Raw genomic sequence first — 20,930 nt, forward strand, 5'->3', positions numbered from 1 at the left:
GGAAGCCCATAAAGACCACCAGTAGAAAGGAGCGTTTGACCAGACTGTTAGGGGGTCTTGGGACCAGTGGATGGGGGCACACAAGGCGACTGGGGTCAGAACACCCCCTACAGACCACCAGTAGAGAGGAGCGTCTGACCAGACTGTTAGGTGATGTTGGGAACAGTGGATGTGTGAGGGCACACAAGGTACCAGGGCTCAGTATGCCCCCTACAGACCACCAGTAGAGAGGAGCACCTCACCAGACTGTTAGGGGGTGTTGGGACCAGTGGATGGGGACACACAAGGTGACTGGGCTCAGGACGCCCCCTACAACCGACCAGTAGAGAGGAACGTCTGACCAGACTGTTAGGTGGTGTTGGGACCAGTGGATGTGTGAGGGCACACAAGGTACCCGGGCTCAGGATGCCCCCTACAGACCACCAGTAGAGAGGAGCGTCTGACCAGACTGTTAGGAGGTGTTGGAACCAGTGGATGGAGGCACAAAAGGTGACTGGGCTCAGGACGCCCCCCGACAGACCACCAGTAGAGAGGAGCATCTGACCAGACTGTTAGGGGTGTTGGGACCAGTGGATGAGGGGCACACAAGGTGACCGGGTTCAGGATGCCCCCTGACAGACCACCAGTGGAGAGGAATGTCTGACCAGACTGTTGGGGGGTGTTGGGACCAGTGGATGGAGGCACAAAACGTGACCGGGTTCAGGACGCCCCCTACAGACCACCAGTGGAGAGGAGCATCTCACCAGACTGTTAGGGGATCTTGGGACCAGTGGATGGGAGCACACAAGGTGACCGAGCTCAGGACGCCCCCTATAGACCAGCAGTAGAGAGGAGCGTCTGACCAGACTGTTAGGGGGTGTTGGGACCAGTGGATGGGGGCACACAAGGTGACCGGGCTCAGGACACCCCTTACAGACAAACAGTAGAGAGGAGCTTCTGACCAGACTGTTAGGTGGTGTTGGGACCAGTGGATGTGCAAGGGCACACAAGGTGCCCGGGCTCAGGACACCCCTTACAGACCACCGGTAGAGAGGAGCATCTGACCAGACTGTTAGGGGGGCTGAGACCAGAGGATGTGTGAGGGCACACAAGGTGACCAGGCTCAGGACACCCTTACAGGCCACCAGAGGAGAGGAGTGTCTGACCAGACTGTTAGGTGGTGTTGGGACCAGTGGATGTGTGAGGGCACACAAGGTGACCAGGCTCAGGACACCCCTTACAGGCCACCAGAGGAGAGGAGTGTCTGACCAGACTGTTAGGTGGTGTTGGGACCAGTGGATGTGTGAGGGCACACAAGGTACCCGGGCTCAGTATGCCCCTGATAGACCACCAGTAGAGAGGAGCGTCTGACCAGACTGTTAGGAGGTGTTAGAACCAGTGGATGGAGGCACAAAAGGTGACTGGGCTGAGGACGCCCCCCGACAGACCACCAGTAGAGAGGAGCATCTGACCAGACTGTTAGGGGTGTTGGGACCAGTGGATGAGGGGCACACAAGGTGACCGGGTTCAGGACGCCCCCTACAGACCACCAGTGGAGAGGAATGTCTGACCAGACTGTTAGGTGGTGTTGGGACCAGTGGATGTGTGAGGGCACACATGGTGACCGGGCTCAGGATGCCCCTGATAGACCACCAGTAGAGAGGAGCATCTGACCAGACTGTTAGGGGGGCTGAGACCAGAGGATGTGTGAGGGCATACAAGGTGACCAGGCTCAGGACACCCCTTACAGACCACCAGTGGAGAGGAGTGTCTGACCAGACTGTTAGGTGGTGTTGGGACAAGTGGATGTGTGAGGGCACACAAGGAACCCGGGCTCAGTATGCCCCCGATAGACCACCAGTAGAGAGGAGCGTCTGACCAGACTGTTAGGGGAGTTGGGACCAGTGGATGAGGGGCACACAAGGTGACCGGGGTCAGGACACTCCCTACAGACCACAAGTGGAGAGGAGAATCTGACCCAACTGTTAGGGGGTCTTGGGACCAGTGGATGGGGGCACATAAGGTGACTGGGCTCAGGACGCCCCCTACAACCGACCAGTAGAGAGGAACGTCTGACCAGATTGTTAGGTGGTGTTGGGACCAGTGGATGTGTGAGGACACACAAGGTACCCGGGCTCAGGATGCCCCCGACAGACCACCAGTAGAGAGGAGCGTCTGACTAGACTGTTAGGGAGTGTTGGGACCAGTAGATGGGGGTACACAAGGTGACTGGGCTCCGGACGCCCCCTACAACCGACTAGTAGAGAGGAACGTCTGACCAGACTGTTAGGAGGTGTTGGAACCAGTGGATGGAGGCACAAAAGGTGACTGGGCTCAGGACGCTCCCTACAGACCACCAGTAGAGAGGAGCATCTTAGCAGACTGTTAGGGGTGTTGGGACCAGTGGATGAGGGGCACACAAGGTGACAGGGTTCAGGACGCCATTTGCAGACCACCAGTAGAGAGGAGCATCTAACCAGACTGTTAGGGGTGTTGGGACCAGTGGATGGGGGCACACAAGGTGACCGGGCTCAGGACGCCCCCGACAAACCACCAGTAGAGGGGAGCTTCTAATCAGACTGTTAGGAGGTGTTGAGACCAGTGGATGGGGGCACACAAGGTGACCGGGTTCAGGACGCCCCCTACAGACCACCAGTAGAGAGGAGCATCTGACCCGACTGTTAGGGGTTTTGGGACCAGTGGATGCGTGAGGGCACACAAGGTGCCCGGGCTCAGGCTGCCCCTGATAGACCACCAGTAGAGAGGAGCATCTGACCAGACTGTTAGGGGGTGTTGGGACCAGTGGATGGGGGCACACAAGGTGACCGGGTTTAGGACGCCCCCCGACAGACCACCAGGAGAGAGGAGCATCTGACCAGATTGTTAGGGGTGTTGGGACCAGTGGATGAGGGGCACACAAGGTGACCGGGTTCAGGATGCCCCCTGACAGACCACCAGTGGAGAGGAATGTCTGACCAGACTGTTAGGGAGTGTTGGGACTAGTGGATGTGGGCACACAGGGTGACCGGGCTCAGGACGTCCCCTACAGACCACCAGTAGAGAGAAACGTCTGACCAGACTGTTAGGAGGTGTTGGAACCAGTGGATGGAGGCACAAAAGGTGACTGGGCTCAGGACGCCCCCCGACAGACCACCAGTAGAGAGGAGCATCTGACCAGACTGTTAGGGGTGTTGGGACCAGTGGATGAGGGGCACACAAGGTGACCGGGTTCAGGATGCCCCCTGACAGACCACCAGTGGAGAGGAATGTCTGACCAGACTGTTGGGGGGTGTTGGGACCAGTGGATGGAGGCACAAAACGTGACTGGGCTCAGGATCCCCCATACAGACCACCAGTAAAGAGGAGCATCTGACCAGACTGTTAGGAGGTGCTCACACCACTGGATGGGGGCACACAAGGTAACCGGGCTCAGGACGCCCCCCGACAGACCACCAGTAGAGAGGAGCATCTGCCCAGACTGGTAGGGGTGTTGAGACCAGTGGATGGAGGCACACAAGGTGACCGGGTTCAGGACGCCCCCTACAGACCACCAGTGGAGAGGAATGTCTGACCAGACTGTTAGGTGGTGTTGGAACCAGTGGATGTGTGAGGGCACACAAGGTGACCGGGTTCAGGACGCCCCCTACAGACCACCAGTAGAGAGGAGCATCTGACCAGACTGTTAGGGGTTTTGGGACCAGTGGATGCGTGAGGGCACACAAGGTGCCCGGGCTCAGGATGCCCCTGATAGACCACCAGTAGAGAGGAACATCTGACCAGACTGTTATGAGGTGTTGGGACCAGTGGATGGGAGCACACAAGGTGACCCGGTTTAGGACGCCCCCTACAGACCAACAGTGGAGAGAAGTGTCTGACCAGACAGTTAGGTGGTGTTGGGACCAGGGGATGTGTGAGGGCACACAAAGTGACCGGGCTCAGGATGCCCCTGATAGACCACCAGTAGAGAGGAGCATCTGACTAGACTGTTAGGGGGTGTTGGGACCAGTGGATGGGGGCACACAAGTGACTGGGCTCAGGACGCTCCCGACAAACCACCAGTAGAGAGGAGCGTCTGACCAGACTGTTAGGGAGTGTTGGGACTAGTGGATGTGGGCACACAGGGTGACCGGGCTCAGGACGTCTCCTACAGACCACCAGTAGAGAGAAACGTCTGACCAGACTGTTGAGTGTTGTTGGGACCAGTGGATGAGGGCACATAAGGTGCTGGTGCCTGGGCTCAGGACACCCCTTACAGACCACCAGTAGAGAGGAGCGTCTGACCAGACTGTTAGGAGGTTTTGGAACCAGTAGATGGGGGCACACAAGGTGACCGAGCTCAGGAGCCCCCATACAGACCAACAGTAGAGAGGACCATCTGACCAGACTGTTAGGAGGTGTTTGGACCAATGGATGGGGGCACACAAGGTAACCCGGCTCAGGCCGCCATTTACAGACCACCAGTAGAGAGGAGCATCTGACCAGACTGTTAGGGGTGCTGGGACCAGTGGATGTGTGAGGGCACACAAGGTAACCCGGCTCAGGCCGCCATTTACAGACCACCAATGGAGAGGAGTGTCTGACCAGACTGTTAGGTGGTGCTGGGACCAGTGGATGTGTGAGGGCACACATGGTGACCGGGCTCAGGATGCCCCTGATAGACCACCAGTTGAGAGGAGCATCTGACCAGACTGGTAGGGGGTGTTGGGACCAGTGGATGTGGGCACACAAGGTTATCGGGCTCAGGACCCCCTACAGACCACCAGTAGAGAGAAGCGTCTGACCAGATTGTTAAGGGGTGTTGGGACCAGTGGATGTGTGAGAGGGCTTAGAATCCCTGCGGCAGACCACCAGTAGTGAGGAGCATCTGATCGCCCGACAAGCACCAGCAGCTCCAACTGTTTTATTGTCCGACATCCAGAGAAAGGGGGCACCATTGTTTCACTCCTGTGTCTGTCTGAACCATTTCCATGCGCTTGGCTGAAGGACATTTAGACTTACAGCCCCCATTACATGTTCGGCCTCTGACCCCCACCGTCACCTCCGTTTGCAGGGATGTCGTGAACGATAAAACTGGACGCTACGGTAGGGAGCTTGGTTGTCTTCAGCAATTAATCTAGGTTTAGTTTTGGCGCTGAAGACGGCTGTGTTCGTGTCTCAAGACCTCTGGGTGAGCACCTCAAACCTGCCCCCTGCTGGTGTGATGATCTGGGGGTCCATCGCATACGACAGTAGTGGTACGAGGGACAATGAGAGCTCAGTGATATGTTCAGGACATCCCGCAGCCACATGTGTTCCTCTCATGGTGGCTTCCAAGAGGCAGCAGGATAATGCTTGGCTACACACACAAGGGGGTCACAGGAAGCCCCCACAACATTCTTACACTTCAGTGCCACTCGGTCTGCAGAAACTGTAGGGAAAGTGTCAGAAAAGCTAAAGCTGATAATGAATTGAGGCTTGTAAGAGAGGCCAAAAGCAATAAAAAAAGAATTTGGGGCAAAATAAAAGTCCAAGATGCTATTGGATGCTTACAAGATGAAAATGGTGAATTGATTAAGAATGATGCTGAGAAGAACGAACTTTTAAATTCCTATTTTGTTTCTGTTTTCCCTCAGAAAGTAGAAGGAACATCAGCTGATCTTCCCTGTACTATTGGGGGAATAAAGGAATGCAGGCTACCTATAAGCAGAGAGATGGTGAGGGAACACTTAGCTAACTTACATGAACCCAAGTCTCAAGGTCCAGATGATTTATATCTTACTGCAGCGTCCAAGGAGTGGGCCCACACCTAAGGGGATGGCGGGAAAGATAAGGATTTCTGTCACGGTGGCTCTACCATCTCCTCCCTGGGGGTAGCTCGGGACCCGTCCAAGTTACCTTGGTGATATATAAAGGGCCCCTCAGCTATACAGGAGTATATTGCGGGCCCCACAGCTGTACAGAGATATATGAGGGTCCCCGTAGCTGTACAGGTAACGGTGCAGAGGAATCATCCTGTTCGTGACGCCAAATAAGGCCTGCCCTGCAGCATACAAGGAGCAGGCCTACAGCTGAGGAGATGGTGGGTAAGATAAGGGTTTCTGTGATGGTGGCTTGACCATCTCCTCCCTGGGGGTAGCTCGGAATTCGTCCACGTTATTGCTGGGGGAGGTCACAGGGAGTGGGTAACTAATGGTTACCTTAAAGTTCGTTGTCACTCGTGATGCCACTGTTCCGTGTTCCGTCCTCTGTAGTGAATCCTGAAGTTGTAATAAATAGTCCACACACACGGATAACTTTCTGAACAAAACCGGGAACGGTCGGTAACTTCAGCAATATAACAGTAGTTCAGCACAAATTACACTTGAAGGTGGTGTAACAGGGAGGACTCTCGGGGTAATCCAGACAATCCACAGTCTCAGTTAGCTATGCGATTCCACTACCGGTGACTTTCTATCTCTCCTGCGCTCTACCGGTCAACACTCACGCTTCAGGCGCTCTCCTTCTATCAGTGCATTAATGGTAACACTGGCACATCCTGGGTAAAGTAAGCCCAGGCCAAGCTGAAGGGCATTGTTCAGCTTCTTCCATTCTCCACGCACAGACCGACCCGTGTCTGTGGGGTTCACTCACTTGCAAACTCCAACAGCAACTCTCTTAGGCTGATTCAGACTGATTAACATAGCATCCTTACCAATACATCTATAAAACATAGTCACATGACATACAACATGATACATTTCTCAGACATAACTCAGATATTAACCCATTCAGTGCTGTAAAGGTGCAATACACATCTCAAATGCATACTACATAGAAGACACTGACAATAAAACTGCATGAGACAAGCATATAATGTTATGGGGGGGGGGAGGCACGCTCACTTTGGGCCACTGCACTAGAATACTAAAGGAAGCAGCGGAGGTAATTGCTGAGCCACTTGCCATAATCTGTGAAAATTCCTGGAGAACAGGAGCAGTCCCAGAAGATTAGAAAAGGGCAAATGTTGTCCCTATCTTCAAAAAAAGGAAAAAGGTGGATCCAGGAAACTGCAGTCCTGTGAGCAACACTTGAATATGGTGTGCTGCGCTGTCAGCTGGCTCACTTCATATATCTCACGATCCACTGCTTGCTCCGGCGGGTTCACCGGCCCCCGGTCCAGGCTTTAAACAGCAAAAAACTCCATGCAGGAAAAAAGTGTCATCCAGGCTGCTTGCTGAGTAAAATTTGTAATCTTCTTTTATTTAGTCATATTTAAGGTTGCCAGGTGTACCCATCTCTGACCAGGGGCGGAGCGGCTGCACACGGCCTGCCTCAGTGGATTACACTTTTTTCCTGCATGGCATTTTTACAGTCCTGTGAGCCTGACGTTCAGCTCTACCAGTCTAGGATTCTATGACTTCTCATCAATAGAACATGTATGGGACCATCTGGGACTCCAACTTACACAGCCTACAAATGAACACAATCTAGAGGCTCAGTTACAGCAAAGGAGGAGCATATGTGGAGGATACCACACAGAACCTGTATGCCTCCATGCCCGCCTGTATCACATCTTGTATCCAAGCTAGAGGCGGTACCACAGGGTACTAGAGCCTCCATGCCCGCCTGTATTACATCTTGTATCCAAGTTAGAGGCGGTACAACAGGGTACTAGAGCCTCTATGCCCGCCTGTATCACATCTTGTATCCAAGCTAGAGGCGGTACAGCAGGGTACTAGAGCCTCTATGCCCGCCTGTATCACATCTTGTATCCAAGCTAGAGGCGGTACAACAGGGTACTAGAGCCTCTATGCCCGCCTGTATCACATCTTGTATCCAAGCTAGAGGCGGTACAGCAGGGTACTAGAGCCTCTATGCCCGCCTGTATCACATCTTGTATCCAAGCTAGAGGCGGTACAACAGGGTACTAGAGCCTCCATGCCCGCCTGTATCACATCTTGTATCCAAGCTAGAGGCAGTACCACAGGGTACATGCCGGCCCGTATCATATTATTTATATACGCCCTCTAGGAGGGGATATTACTGGTAAGGAGTGTGTATATCTATCTCTTATCTATCCATCTATATCTTCACTGTAAGAGCAGTGAGACTGTGGCCCTCTCTCCGGAGGACGCGGTGCTGGTGATACGATATAAGAGGTTCTGTCCGTCTGTCTTGTTACATGTTGTATCACTGATCACTCAGGAGGGTCGGCGATCCGGGGATTATTCCCATTACCAGAATGGAGGGGGGGAGGCAGTTTTCCCCCTAAATGAGGACACTTGGCTTCTCTCTCATTGGGGTTTCTCCTTCCTCTGGATGACCATCGGGGGCAGCAGGCGGGCTGGAGGTATAAGTGTCTTTACCCCCCTTACACACTATGTTATATACTGAGAATCTGACATCTGTCACTAGGTGGCAGCACTATCCACTACATCAGCAGCAGCGGACAGAGATGGTCACTGGGTGAGGACTTTTTTTCTCAAAAATTATTTCCTGTAAATGAACTTTTGCTCTTAACGACTAAAATGATATTTATTCCATAGAAATATAGAAAAAGGTCCCGCAGGACCGCGGCGAGGTGTTATGGCGGCCACTGGATGACTTCCCAACAGGGAAAGCCCCCCGGGCTGTGAGGTGCGGTCAGAGTTCTGCCACAAGGACCCTCTGATTGTGGGGATGGCTGGAGGTCCTATGATGTATCATGTGACCGCAGGCTCGGCTTCATTTGTATCTGAGGATTCTTCATCGAATCATCCTGAAAATAAGATTTTACCGAATCCTTAATGAAGCTCATCAAAATGTGATCCGGGGAAACGAGGGCGTATGAGGGTCATCACCCCAATGGTCACAGCCTGGTATACACTATAGGCTTAGATACACGGCTCAGCACACAGTATCACATGGGATAGGGTTAGATACACGGCTCAGCACACAGTATCATACATAATAGGAATAGATACAAGGCTCAGCACACAGTATCACACAGGATAGGGTTAGATACACGGCTCAGCACACAGTATCACATGGGATAGGGTTAGATACACGACTCAGCACACAGTATCACATGGGATAGGGTTAGATACACGGCTCAGCAGACAGCATCACATGGGATAGGGTTAGATACACAGCTCAGCAGACAGTATCACATGGGATAGGCTTAGATACACAGCTCAGCAGACAGTATCACATGAGATAGGGTTAGATACACGGCTCAGCACACAGTATCACATGGGATAGGGTTAGATACACGGCTTAGCACACAGTATCACATGAGATAGGCTTAGATACACGGCTCAGCAGACAGTATCACATGGAATAGGCTTAGATACACGGCTCAGCAGACAGTATCACACAGGATAGGATTAGATACACGGCTCAGCAGACAGTATCACACAGGATAGGATTAGATACACGGCTCAGCAGATGGAATCACACAGAATAGGACTAGATACAAGGCTCAGCAGACAGTATCACATGAGATAGGGTTAGATACACAGCTCAGCAGACAGTATCACATGGGATAGGTTTAGATACACGGCTCAGCACACAGTATCACACAGGATAGGATTAGATACACGGCTCAGCACACAGTATCACACAGGATAGGATTAGATACACGGCTCAGCACACAGTATCACATGGGATAGGGTTAGATACACGACTCAGCAGACAGTATCACATGGGATAGGGCTAGATACACGGCTCAGCAGACAGTATCACACAGGATAGGATTAGATACACGGCTCAGCAGACAGTATCATACATAATAGGATTAGATACACAGCTCAGCAGACAGTATCATACATAATACGATTAGATATACAGCTCAGCAGACAGTATCACATGGGATAGGGTTAGATACACGGCTTAGCACACAGTATCACATGGGATAGGGTTAGATACACGGCCCAGCAGACAGTATCACACAGAAGAGGATTAGATACATGGCTCTGCAGACAGTATCACACAGGAGAGGATTAGATACACGGCTCAGCAGACAGTATCACACAGGATAGGATTAGATACACGGCTCAACAGACAGTATCACACATGATAGGCTTAGATACACAGCTCAGCAGACAGTATCACACTGGAGAGGATTAGATACACGGCTCAGCAGACAGTATCACATGGGATAGGGCTAGATACACGGCTCAGTAGACAGTATCACACAGAAGAGGATTAGATACATGGCTCTACAGACAGTATCACACAGGAGAGGATTAGATACACGGCTCAACAGACAGTATCACACATGATAGGCTTAGATACACAGCTCAGCAGACAGTATCACACAGGAGAGGATTAGATACACGGCTCAGCAGACAGTATCACATGGGATAGGGCTAGATACACGGCTCAGCAGACAGTATCACACAGAAGAGGATTAGATACATGGCTCTACAGACAGTATCACACAGGAGAGGATTAGATACACGGCTCAACAGACAGTATCACACATGATAGGCTTAGATACACAGCTCAGCAGACAGTATCACACAGGAGAGGATTAGATACACGGCTCAGCAGACAGTATCACATGGGATAGGGCTAGATACACGGCTCAGCAGACAGTATCACACAGAAGAGGATTAGATACATTGCTCTGCAGACAGTATCACACAGGAGAGGATTAGATACACGGCTCAGCAGGCAGTATCACATGGGATAGGATTAGATACACAGCTCAGCAGACAGTATCACACAGGATAGGATTAGATACACGGCTCAACAGACAGTATCACACAGGATAGGATTAGATACACGGCTCAGCAGACAGTATCACACAGGATAGGATTAGATACACGACTCAGCAGACAGTATCACACAGGATAGGATAAGATACACGGCTCAGCAGACAGTATCACACAGGATAGGATTAGATACACGGCTCAACAGACAGTATCACACAGAATAGGATTAGATACAGCAGACAGTATCACACAGGATAGGATTAGATACACAGCTCAGCAGACTGTATCACACAGAAGTTGATTAGATACACGGCTCAGCAGACAGTATCACACAGGATATGATTAGATACACGACTCAGCAGACAGTATCACACAGGATAGGATTAGATACACAGCTCAGCAGACAGTATCACACAGAATAGGATTAGATACACGGCTCAACAGACAGTATCACACAGGATAGGATTAGATACACAGCTCAGCAGACAGTATCACACAGGATAGGATTAGATACACGACTCAGCAGACAGTATCACACAGGATAGGATTAGATACACAGCTCAGCAGACAGTATCACACAGGATAGGATTGGATACACGGCTCAGCAGACAGTATCACACAGGATAGGATTAGATACACGGCTCAACAGACAGTATCACACAGGATAGGATTAGATACAGCAGACAGTATCACACAGGATAGGGTTAGATACACGGCTCAGCAGACAGTATCACACAGAATAGGATTAGATACAGCAGACAGTATCACACAGGATAGGATTAGATACACGGCTCAGCAGACAGTATCACACAGGATAGGATTAGATACACGACTCAGCAGACAGTATCACACAGGATAGGATTAGATACACGGCTCAGCAGACAGTATCACACAGGAGAGGATTAGATACAGCAGACAGTATCACACAGGATAGGATTAGATACACAGCTCAGCAGACAGTATCACACAGGATAGGATTAGATACATGACTCAGCAGACAGTATCACACAGGATAGGATTAGATACAGCAGACAGTATCACACAGGATAGCATTAGATACACGGCCCAGCAGACAGTATCATATAGGATAGGATTAGATGCACGGCTCAGCAGACAGTATCACACAGGATAGGATTAGATACACAGCTCAGCAGACAGTATCACACAGGATAGGATTAGATACACGGCTCAGCAGACAGTATCACACAGGATAGGATTAGATACACAGCTCAGCAGACAGTATCACACAGGATAGGATTAGATACATGGCTCAGCAGACAGTATGACACAGGATAGGATTAGATACACACCTCAGCAGACAGTATCACACAGGATAGGATTAGATACAGCAGACAGTATCTCACAGGATAGGATTAGATACACGGCTCAGGACACAGTATCACACAGGATAGGATTAGATACAGGAGCTCAGCAGACAGTATCACACAGGATAGGATTAGATACACAGCTCAGCAGACAGTATCACACAGGATAGGATTAGATACACAGCTCAGCACACAGTATCACACAGGATAGGATTAGATACACAGCTCAGCAGGCAGTATCACACAGGATAGGGTTAGATACACGGCTCAGCAGACAGTATCACACAGGATAGGATTAGATACACGGCTCAGCAGACAGTATTGCACAGGATAGGATTAGATACAGGCTCAGCAGACGGTATCATATAGGATAGGATTAGATACACCCTCAGCAGACAGTATCACACAGGATAGGATTAGATACACGGCTCAGCAGACAGTATCACACAGGATAGGATTAGATACAGGCTCAGCAGACAGTATCATATAGGATAGGATTAGATACACCCTCAGCAGACAGTATCACACAGGATAGGATTAGATACACGGCTCAGCAGACAGTATCACACAGGATAGGATTAGATACACGGCTCAGCAGACAGTATCACACAGGATAGGATTAGATACACGGCTCAGCAGACAGTATCACACAGGATAGGATTAGATACACGGCTCAGCAGACAGTATTGCACAGGATAGGATTAGATACACAGCTCAGCAGACAGTATCACACAGGATAGGATTAGATACACAGCTCAGCAGACAGTATCACACAGGATAGGATTAGATACAGCAGACAGTATTACACAGGGTAGGATTAGATACACGGCTCAGGACACAGTATCACACAGGATAGGATTAGATACACGGCTCAGCAGACAGTATCACACAGGATGGGATTAGATACAAGGCTCAGCAGACAGTATCACACAGGATAGGATTAGATACACGGCTCAGCAGACAGTATCACACAGGATAGGATTAGATACACGGCTCAGCAGACAGTATCATATAGGATAGGATTAGATGCACGACTCAGCAGACAGTATCATATAGGATAGGATTAGATACACGGCTCAGCAGACAGTATCACACAGGATAGGATTAGATACACGGCTCAGCAGACAGTATCATATAGGATAGGATTAGATACACGGCTCAGCAGACAGTATCATATAGGATAGGATTAGATACACGGCTCAGCAGACAGTATCACATAGGATAGGATTAGATACACGGCTCAGCAGACAGTATCACATAGGATAGCATTAGATACACGGCTCAGCAGACAGTATCACATAGGATAGCATTAGATACACGGCTCAGCAGACAGTATCACACAGGATAGCATTAGATACACAGCTCAGCAGACAGTATCACACAGGATAGCATTAGATACACAGCTCAGCAGACAGTATCACACAGGATAGGATTAGATACATGGCCCAGCAGACAGTATCACACAGGATAGGATTAGATACACGGCTCAGCAGACAGTATTGCACAGGATAGGATTAGATACACAGCTCAGCAGACAGTATCACACAGGATAGGATTAGATACATGGCCCAGCAGACAGTATCACACAGGATAGGATTGGATACACGGCTCAGCAGACAGTATCACACAGGATAGGATTAGATACACGGCTCAGCAGACAGTATCACACAGGATAGGATTAGATACACGGCTCAGCAGACAGTATCACACAGGATGGGATTAGATACTTGGCTCAGCAGACAGTATCACACAGGATAGGATTAGATACACGGCTCAGCAGACAGTATCACACAGGATAGGATTAGATACACAGCTCAGCAGACAGTATCACACAGGATAGGATTAGATACATGGCCCAGCAGACAGTATCACACAGGATAGGATTAGATACACGGCTCAGCAGACAGTATCACACGGGATAGGATTAGATACAGGAGCTCAGCAGACAGTATCACACAGGATGGGATTAGATACTTGGCTCAGCAGACAGTATCACACAGGGGGGGTTAGATACACGGCTCAGCAGACAGTATCACACAGGGGGGGTTAGATACACGGCTCAGCAGACAGTATCACACAGGGGGGGTTAGATACACTGGGCCGGACACCATATTACACATCATGGGCTTAGATACACGGCTCAGGAGCGCAGTGTGAACAATGGCTGCGGCATGACTGTTTTCTGCGGTCCTACATCTGGCGTTTTGCGGCCAGGGTGGCGGGCACGGCATTGCGGGTACTTCTGTGCCACCTGTACTCGTCACTTGGCACTTTTTGTTTGAGTTAATGTCCCGGGGAACAAGGGCGCCTTGTGTGCGGCCCGCCAGCCCCTCCGCCATGAATGTCGGCCATTGAGTGCAGCTCGGCTGAAATGTGATCTATCCGCTGATGCCCAAACACCTGCAGCCCCCCGGTCCTCACGGGGGACCGCAGTACAGCGGCGGCCGATGACCCCGAGGGGGCGCTCATCCCAACGCTGCACGGAAAACAAATCTGCAAGAACAAACCCGTGCAGGGATTACTATCTGCTTCTGGGAAAGTTGGGTGAAAATCAATATGGAGACTGCAGGGGGCGCCACCAGCCTCGCTGCTAATATGGCAGGTAAAGCGCGGTGACAACCCGCAGGGCGCTTATTTCCACAGTCACTGGAGTTGTCACCCACATTTTATCCAGAAATTAACCCTTGAATGTGAGTGGCACGGAGCGAACAGGAAGAGGAAGGGATGCGCCGCTCGTGTCCCGCCATTTGTGGAGACGCCCAGAAAAAGTATTTCCTCTTCGCATCTTTTTTCAGTGATAACAACAAGTTCTCCTCCTGGAAGAATCAGAGGAGACCCGGAGACGCCACCAACCGCCGCGATGCGTCTGAGCCTCCTGGTGCATGAAGCGAATGCAAGAGATGCAGTGTAGAATGACACGAGCAGAGAGGAAACAGGGAAAGTGTAACACTGGGGAATGGCGCAAATCACACACCATTCAGGGCCTGTGGAAAGCCGAGAGACAACCGGAGGAGCCTGCAGAGCCGCTGCTTCCCTATTATAATCAGCAGCTCTGGGGGGACCTGTACTATAATTGTCAGTTACCGGGGAGGGGGGGGGGGGGGGGTCTATTATAATCAGCAGCTATGGGGGACCTGTACTATAATTGTCAGTTACTGGGGGGAGGGGGGGGGGGGTGTCTATTATAATCAGCAGCTATGGGGGGGCCAGTACTATAATTGTCAGTTACCAGGGAGGGGGGGGGTCTATTATAATCAGCAGCTCTGGGGGGGCCAGTACTATAATTGTCAGTTACCAGGGAGGGGGGGGGGGGGTCTATTATAATCAGCAGCTCTGGGGGGGCCAGTACTATAATTGTCAGTTACCAGGGAGGGGGGGGGGGGGTCTATTATAATCAGCAGCTCTGGGGGGGCCAGTACTATAATTGTCAGTTACCAGGGGGAGGGGGGGGGGGGTGTCTATTATACTCAGCAGCTATGGGGGACCTGTACTATAATAGTCAGTTACTGGGGGGAGGGGGGGGGTGTCTATTATAATCAGCAGCTATGGGGGGCCTGTACTATAATTGTCAGTTATTGGGGCGGGTCCATCTGATCATTTAGCGGGCGTCACGTCTGATAACGCAGCTTTATTCACGCCGTAGAGGATACACGCACGATAATATATTTACATATAACATACAGCCATCATCAGCGCGGCGGACAATCGCACAATGGCGTCTACATAAAGGGGGTCTCTGCGGCGCCCAGTGGCCTGCGAGTCCTTGGCTTTGATCGTCTTGCACTAATCCGGAGTTACATCATGTTTTGTGCTCCAGTCACATCCAGAGCTGCATTCACAATTCTGCTGGAGGAGCCCAGCTGGCAGTTCTGGGCAGAGCCGAGCCAAGGACCCGTTCCGAAGCGACTCTGCGAGCTTTGTGTGTGACTGGAGGTCCATAGATCCGCACACTCCGTACTGAACGCCATCTCTGCGCCGCTGATCAGACCGTCACGCTGCACGGAGGCGCGAGGAAGGAAATGACATACACTCAGGAAGCCTCTTCCCGGGCGGCGGCGGCACAATGGCTGGCGCCAGCCACACATTCCTGAGCGCAGCGAATTCTGTACATCCATGATGGAGACACCCAGCTACATGCGACATCAGAGGCGGAGCTTCTGGGCCCCAGGACAGGATGCTAGCGGGGCCCGTCTTCTCACACCTGGCAGATTGCACGGTTTACATGCCTAGCAGGACCCAATCATACAACCATGTACAAGCTCTCTGCTAGCTGTCAGTGAATGAAAATATTCTTGTTTACATCCTGAGGCTGAAGACTCATCCTAAGACTTTTCGCAGCGGAGGGTTTGTTACAGTGTATCAGGGCAGAACATCCTCTGTGAGGTGAACACATCAGTAGCCACATCTCCTGTCCTGGTAGTTTGCTACAATGTATCAGTGCAGGTAACATGTAGCAGTCTGTATTATCAGCCCCCCCCCCCAGTCAGTGTATTACAAGCCCCCCCCCCCCCCCCCCCCCCCCGGTCAGGATATTGTCAGCCCGCGGCCAGGGTACTGTCAGCCCGCGGCCAGGGTACTGTCAGCCCGCGGCCAGGGTACGGTCAGCCCGCGGCCAGGGTACGGTCAGCCCGCGGCCAGGGTACGGTCAGCCCGCGGCCAGGGTACGGTCAGCCCGCGGCCAGGGTACGGTCAGCCCGCGGCCAGGGTACGGTCAGCCCGCGGCCAGGGTACGGTCAGCCCGCGGCCAGGGTACGGTCAGCCCGCGGCCAGGGTACGGTCAGCCCGCGGTCAGTGTACGGTCAGCCCCCGGTCAGTGTACGGTCAGCCCCCGGTCAGTGTACGGTCAGCCCGCGGTCAGTGTATTGCCAGCCCCCGGTCAGGATATTGTCAGCCCCCGGTCAGTGTATGGTCAGCCCCCGGTCAGTGTATGGTCAGCCCGCGGTCAGTGTATGGTCAGCCCGCGGTCAGTGTATGGTCAGCCCGCGGTCAGGGTATTGTCAGCCCGCGGTCAGGGTATTGTCAGCCCGCGGTCAGGGTATTGTCAGCCCGCGGTCAGGGTATTGTCAGCCCGCGGTCAGGGTATTGTCAGCCCGCGGTCAGGGTATTGTCAGCCCGCGGTCAGGGTATTGTCAGCCCGCGGTCAGGGTATTGTCAGCCCGCGGTCAGGGTATTGTCAGCCCGCGGTCAGGGTATTGTCAGCCCGCGGTCAGAGTATGGTCAGCCCGCGGTCAGGGTATTATCAGCCCGCGGTCAGGGTATTATCAGCCCGCGGTCAGGGTATTATCAGCCCGCGGTCAGGGTATTATCAGCCCGCGGTCAGGGTATTATCAGCCCGCGGTCAGGGTATTATCAGCCCCCGGTCAGGGTATGATCAGCCCCCGGTCAGGGTATGATCAGCCCCCGGTCAGGGTATGATCAGCCCGCCGCCAGTGTATGATCAGCCCGCGGCCAGTGTATGATCAGCCCGCGGCCAGTGTATGATCAGCCCGCGGCCAGTGTATGATCAGCCCCCGGTCAGTGTATGATCAGCCCGCGGCCAGTGTATGATCAGCCCGCGGCCAGTGTATGATCAGCCCGCGGCCAGTGTATGATCAGCCCGCGGTCAGTGTATGATCAGCCCGCGGCCAGTGTATGATCAGCCCGCGGCCAGTGTATGATCAGCCCGCGGCCAGTGTATGATCAGCCCGCGGCCAGTGTATGATCAGCCCGCGGCCAGTGTATGATCAGCCCGCGGCCAGTGTATGATCAGCCCGCGGCCAGTGTATGATCAGCCCGCGGCCAGTGTATGATCAGCCCGCGGCCAGTGTATGATCAGCCCGCGGCCAGTGTATGATCAGCCCGCGGCCAGTGTATGATCAGCCCGCGGCCAGTGTATGATCAGCCCGCGGCCAGTGTATGATCAGCCCGCGGCCAGTGTATGATCAGCCCGCGGCCAGTGTATGATCAGCCCGCGGCCAGTGTATGATCAGCCCGCGGCCAGTGTATGATCAGCCCGCGGCCAGTGTATGATCAGCCCGCGGCCAGTGTATGATCAGCCCGCGGCCAGTGTATGATCAGCCCGCGGCCAGTGTATGATCAGCCCGCGGCCAGTGTATGGTCAGCCCGCGGCCAGTGTATGGTCAGCCCGCGGTCAGTGTATGGTCAGCCCGCGGTCAGTGTATGGTCAGCCCGCGGTCAGGGTATGGTCAGCCCGCGGTCAGGGTATGGTCAGCCCGCGGTCAGGGTATGGTCAGCCCCCGGTCAGGGTATGGTCAGCCCCCGGTCAGGGTATGGTCAGCCCCCGGTCAGGGTATTATCAGCCGCCGGTCAGGGTATTATCAGCCGCCGGTCAGGGTATTATCAGCCACCGGTCAGGGTATTATCAGCCGCCGGTCAGGGTATTATCAGCCGCCGGTCAGGGTATTATCAGCCGCCGGTCAGGGTATTATCAGCCGCCGGTCAGTGTATTATCAGCCGCCGGTCAGTGTATTATCAGCCGCCGGTCAGTGTATTATCAGCCGCCGGTCAGGGTATTATCAGCCGCCGGTCAGGGTATTATCAGCCCGCGGTCAGGGTATTATCAGCCCCCGGTCAGTGTATTATCAGCCGCCGGTCAGGGTAATATAATAGAGGCAGTCCAGGTTCAGCACTTTCTGACCGTTGTTGGTCGCTACAATTAGTCCAGTGGTCTTCTAGCTTGGGGGTCCCTCAGGAGAGGTCGACGCTCTCGTACTCGCAGTGGTCAGAGTCTTCCAACTCAATTTCTGGCACCAGACTGTAATAGTCGGTTGTCTGGTTCAGGTAAAGCTTCTCTCGGTCACTCGAGTCCTTCATGACCTCCGTCACGCTGACGGTTTCCACTTCTGCTTCATCCGGCTTCAGCTCCTCCTCTCCTTCTTCTTCTTCCTCCTCTACAGCCAACATCAGACCCGCCGCCTCCTGACCCTCCTGGCCACCACTGTTCACCAGGGAGTCGGCAGAGGTCCCTGGTTGGATCTCCACCTCCTCGTAGAGGTCGCGGTTGCTTCCCAGAAGGTCAGCAGATGGCCTCAGGAGGATGGGGTCCTTGAACTGATGGAGGTCTTGTTCCCGGCGGTCTTTTTGGAAGTTGTGTCGGGGTTCATAGTGGTGATATTCTCCCATATTCCCGGCTCCGTTGCGCTCCACAGTGACCAGGCTGCACTCGCGCCTCGGGTTGCCGTAAGCTCCTTTCTGTCTCCGGCAGCAGACGTACCAGCACAGAAGCAGCGCCAGCACCACCAGCGGGATGCAGATTAAGGCTACGGTCAAGCTGTGCGACCGGCAGACGGACGCTCTCGGGATCTCTAGGATTTTCTGCCCTTTAGTGTCTTTGGGAGAAGCGCAGACGACATCATCCAGCAGGAGGCGGGTGTCATTGGCGTGAAACATGGGCTCCAGTTGGTCGTAGAGGGCGCATGCACAGTCCAGACTGTTGTTGAGGAAGCCGAACGTGGCGAGCGTGGGTCTCAGGAGGCGCACGGGGAAGGAGGTCAGGTGGTTGTAGCTCAGGTGAAGCTCCTGGATGAGGTCGGACGCTTGTAGGAAGCTGGGAGGAAGGTGTTGCAGCTCGTTGAACTCCAGGTGAAGAACCCTCAGGTTGGGCGCGCTGCTCAAGAAGCCCTCAGGAAGCTCCTTCAGGTGGTTGTGGTCCAGGTAGAGGATCTCGATGAGCGTTTGGTTTCTTCCCCCCTCGGAGTCCGTCATCTCCTGGATTCCAGAATTGGAGAGATCAAGGACCCGCACGCTGCGGAGGGCGCTGAAGAGGCTCCACTCCAAGAGGCTTACAGAAAGGGTGAGGTTGACACAGCAGCGATCGGACGTCAGCAGTGACCAATCCGCATCTTCCTCCAGGACGACACATGGACAGGAGTCCCCTGCACAAGTCCCTGCCAGGACCCCCAATATAACCAGCCAGGATAAGTGGCGCTCCTGGTGGGGAGGACCTGCAAAGATACAAAGGGCTCATTAAGACTCATAAAGACCTGCTGGTGTTTCCACCCTCCACTAACCGACCTCCTCCTGACATCTCCACCTCAGTGTGTGGCACCATAACTCCCAGCATGCCCGCTGCCTTGGGGTCATACTTGATTCTGATCTCTCTTTTGCCCCCTACATCCAATCTCTGGCCCGAACATGTCAGCTGCACCTCAAGAACATCGCAAGAATCCGCTCTTTTCTCACTGTGGACGCGCTAAAAACGCTCACTGTCGCCCTCATCCACTCCCGGCTCGATTATTACAACTCGCTGCTGATCGCCCCCCGCACCAGACTCTACCCCCTCCAATCCATCCTGAACGCGGCAGCCAGGCTCATCTTCCTGCCCAGCCGCTACTCGGACGCCTCTGCCCTGTGCCGGTCACTGCACCGGCTGCCCGTTACATACAGAATACAATTTAAACTCACTACCTTCATCCACAAAGCCCTCCACAGCGCAGCGCCCCCCTATAATGTATCCCTCATCCACAGTGCAGCACCCCCCTATATTGTATCCCTCATCCACAGCGCAGCGCCCCCTATATTGTATCCCTCATCCACAGCACCGCGCCCCCCTATATTGTATCCCTCATCCACAGTGCAGCGCCCCCCTATAATGTATCCCTCATCCACAGTGCAGCGCCCCCCTATATTGTATCCCTCATCCACTACGCAGCGCCCCCCTATATTGTATCCCTCATCCAAGGTGCAGCGCCCCCTATATCACCTCCCTCATCTCAATCCATCACCCAGCCCGGGCTCTCCGCTCTGCTAATGAAACCAGACTGAGTGCCCCTTTAATTCGAACTTCTCATTCCCGCCTCCAAGACTTCTCCAGAGCAGCACCGGTCCTCTGGAACGCACTACCAAAGGCTACCCGGGCAATCCAGGACTCGCAGAACTTCAGGCGTGCTCTAAAAACGCACCTCTTCAGGGAGGCATACCGATACCCTAAACAAACCCCTCTGTACTCCGCCTGATAACATGCTCCCTGACC

At 53.1% G+C, this 20,930-nt stretch overlaps 1 protein-coding gene across 3 annotated transcripts in view; it reads right to left on the bottom strand.

Moving 5' to 3' along the window:
• Positions 1-16,478: 16,478 nt before the first annotated feature.
• Positions 16,479-20,930, bottom strand: part of LOC136622032 (uncharacterized) — a 63,056-nt gene continuing 58,604 nt past the window's right edge. For all 3 annotated transcript variants that reach the window (XM_066598006.1, XM_066598007.1, XM_066598008.1), the window contains one exon: positions 16,479-19,902. In XM_066598006.1, coding sequence (XP_066454103.1) covers positions 18,647-19,902 — 1,256 coding nt within the window. In that variant the 3' untranslated portion in view covers positions 16,479-18,646. The remainder of the gene's footprint in view (positions 19,903-20,930) is intronic.

This window comes from Eleutherodactylus coqui, chromosome 3 (assembly GCF_035609145.1).
Source record: "Eleutherodactylus coqui strain aEleCoq1 chromosome 3, aEleCoq1.hap1, whole genome shotgun sequence".
Taxonomy (NCBI): domain Eukaryota; kingdom Metazoa; phylum Chordata; class Amphibia; order Anura; family Eleutherodactylidae; genus Eleutherodactylus; species Eleutherodactylus coqui.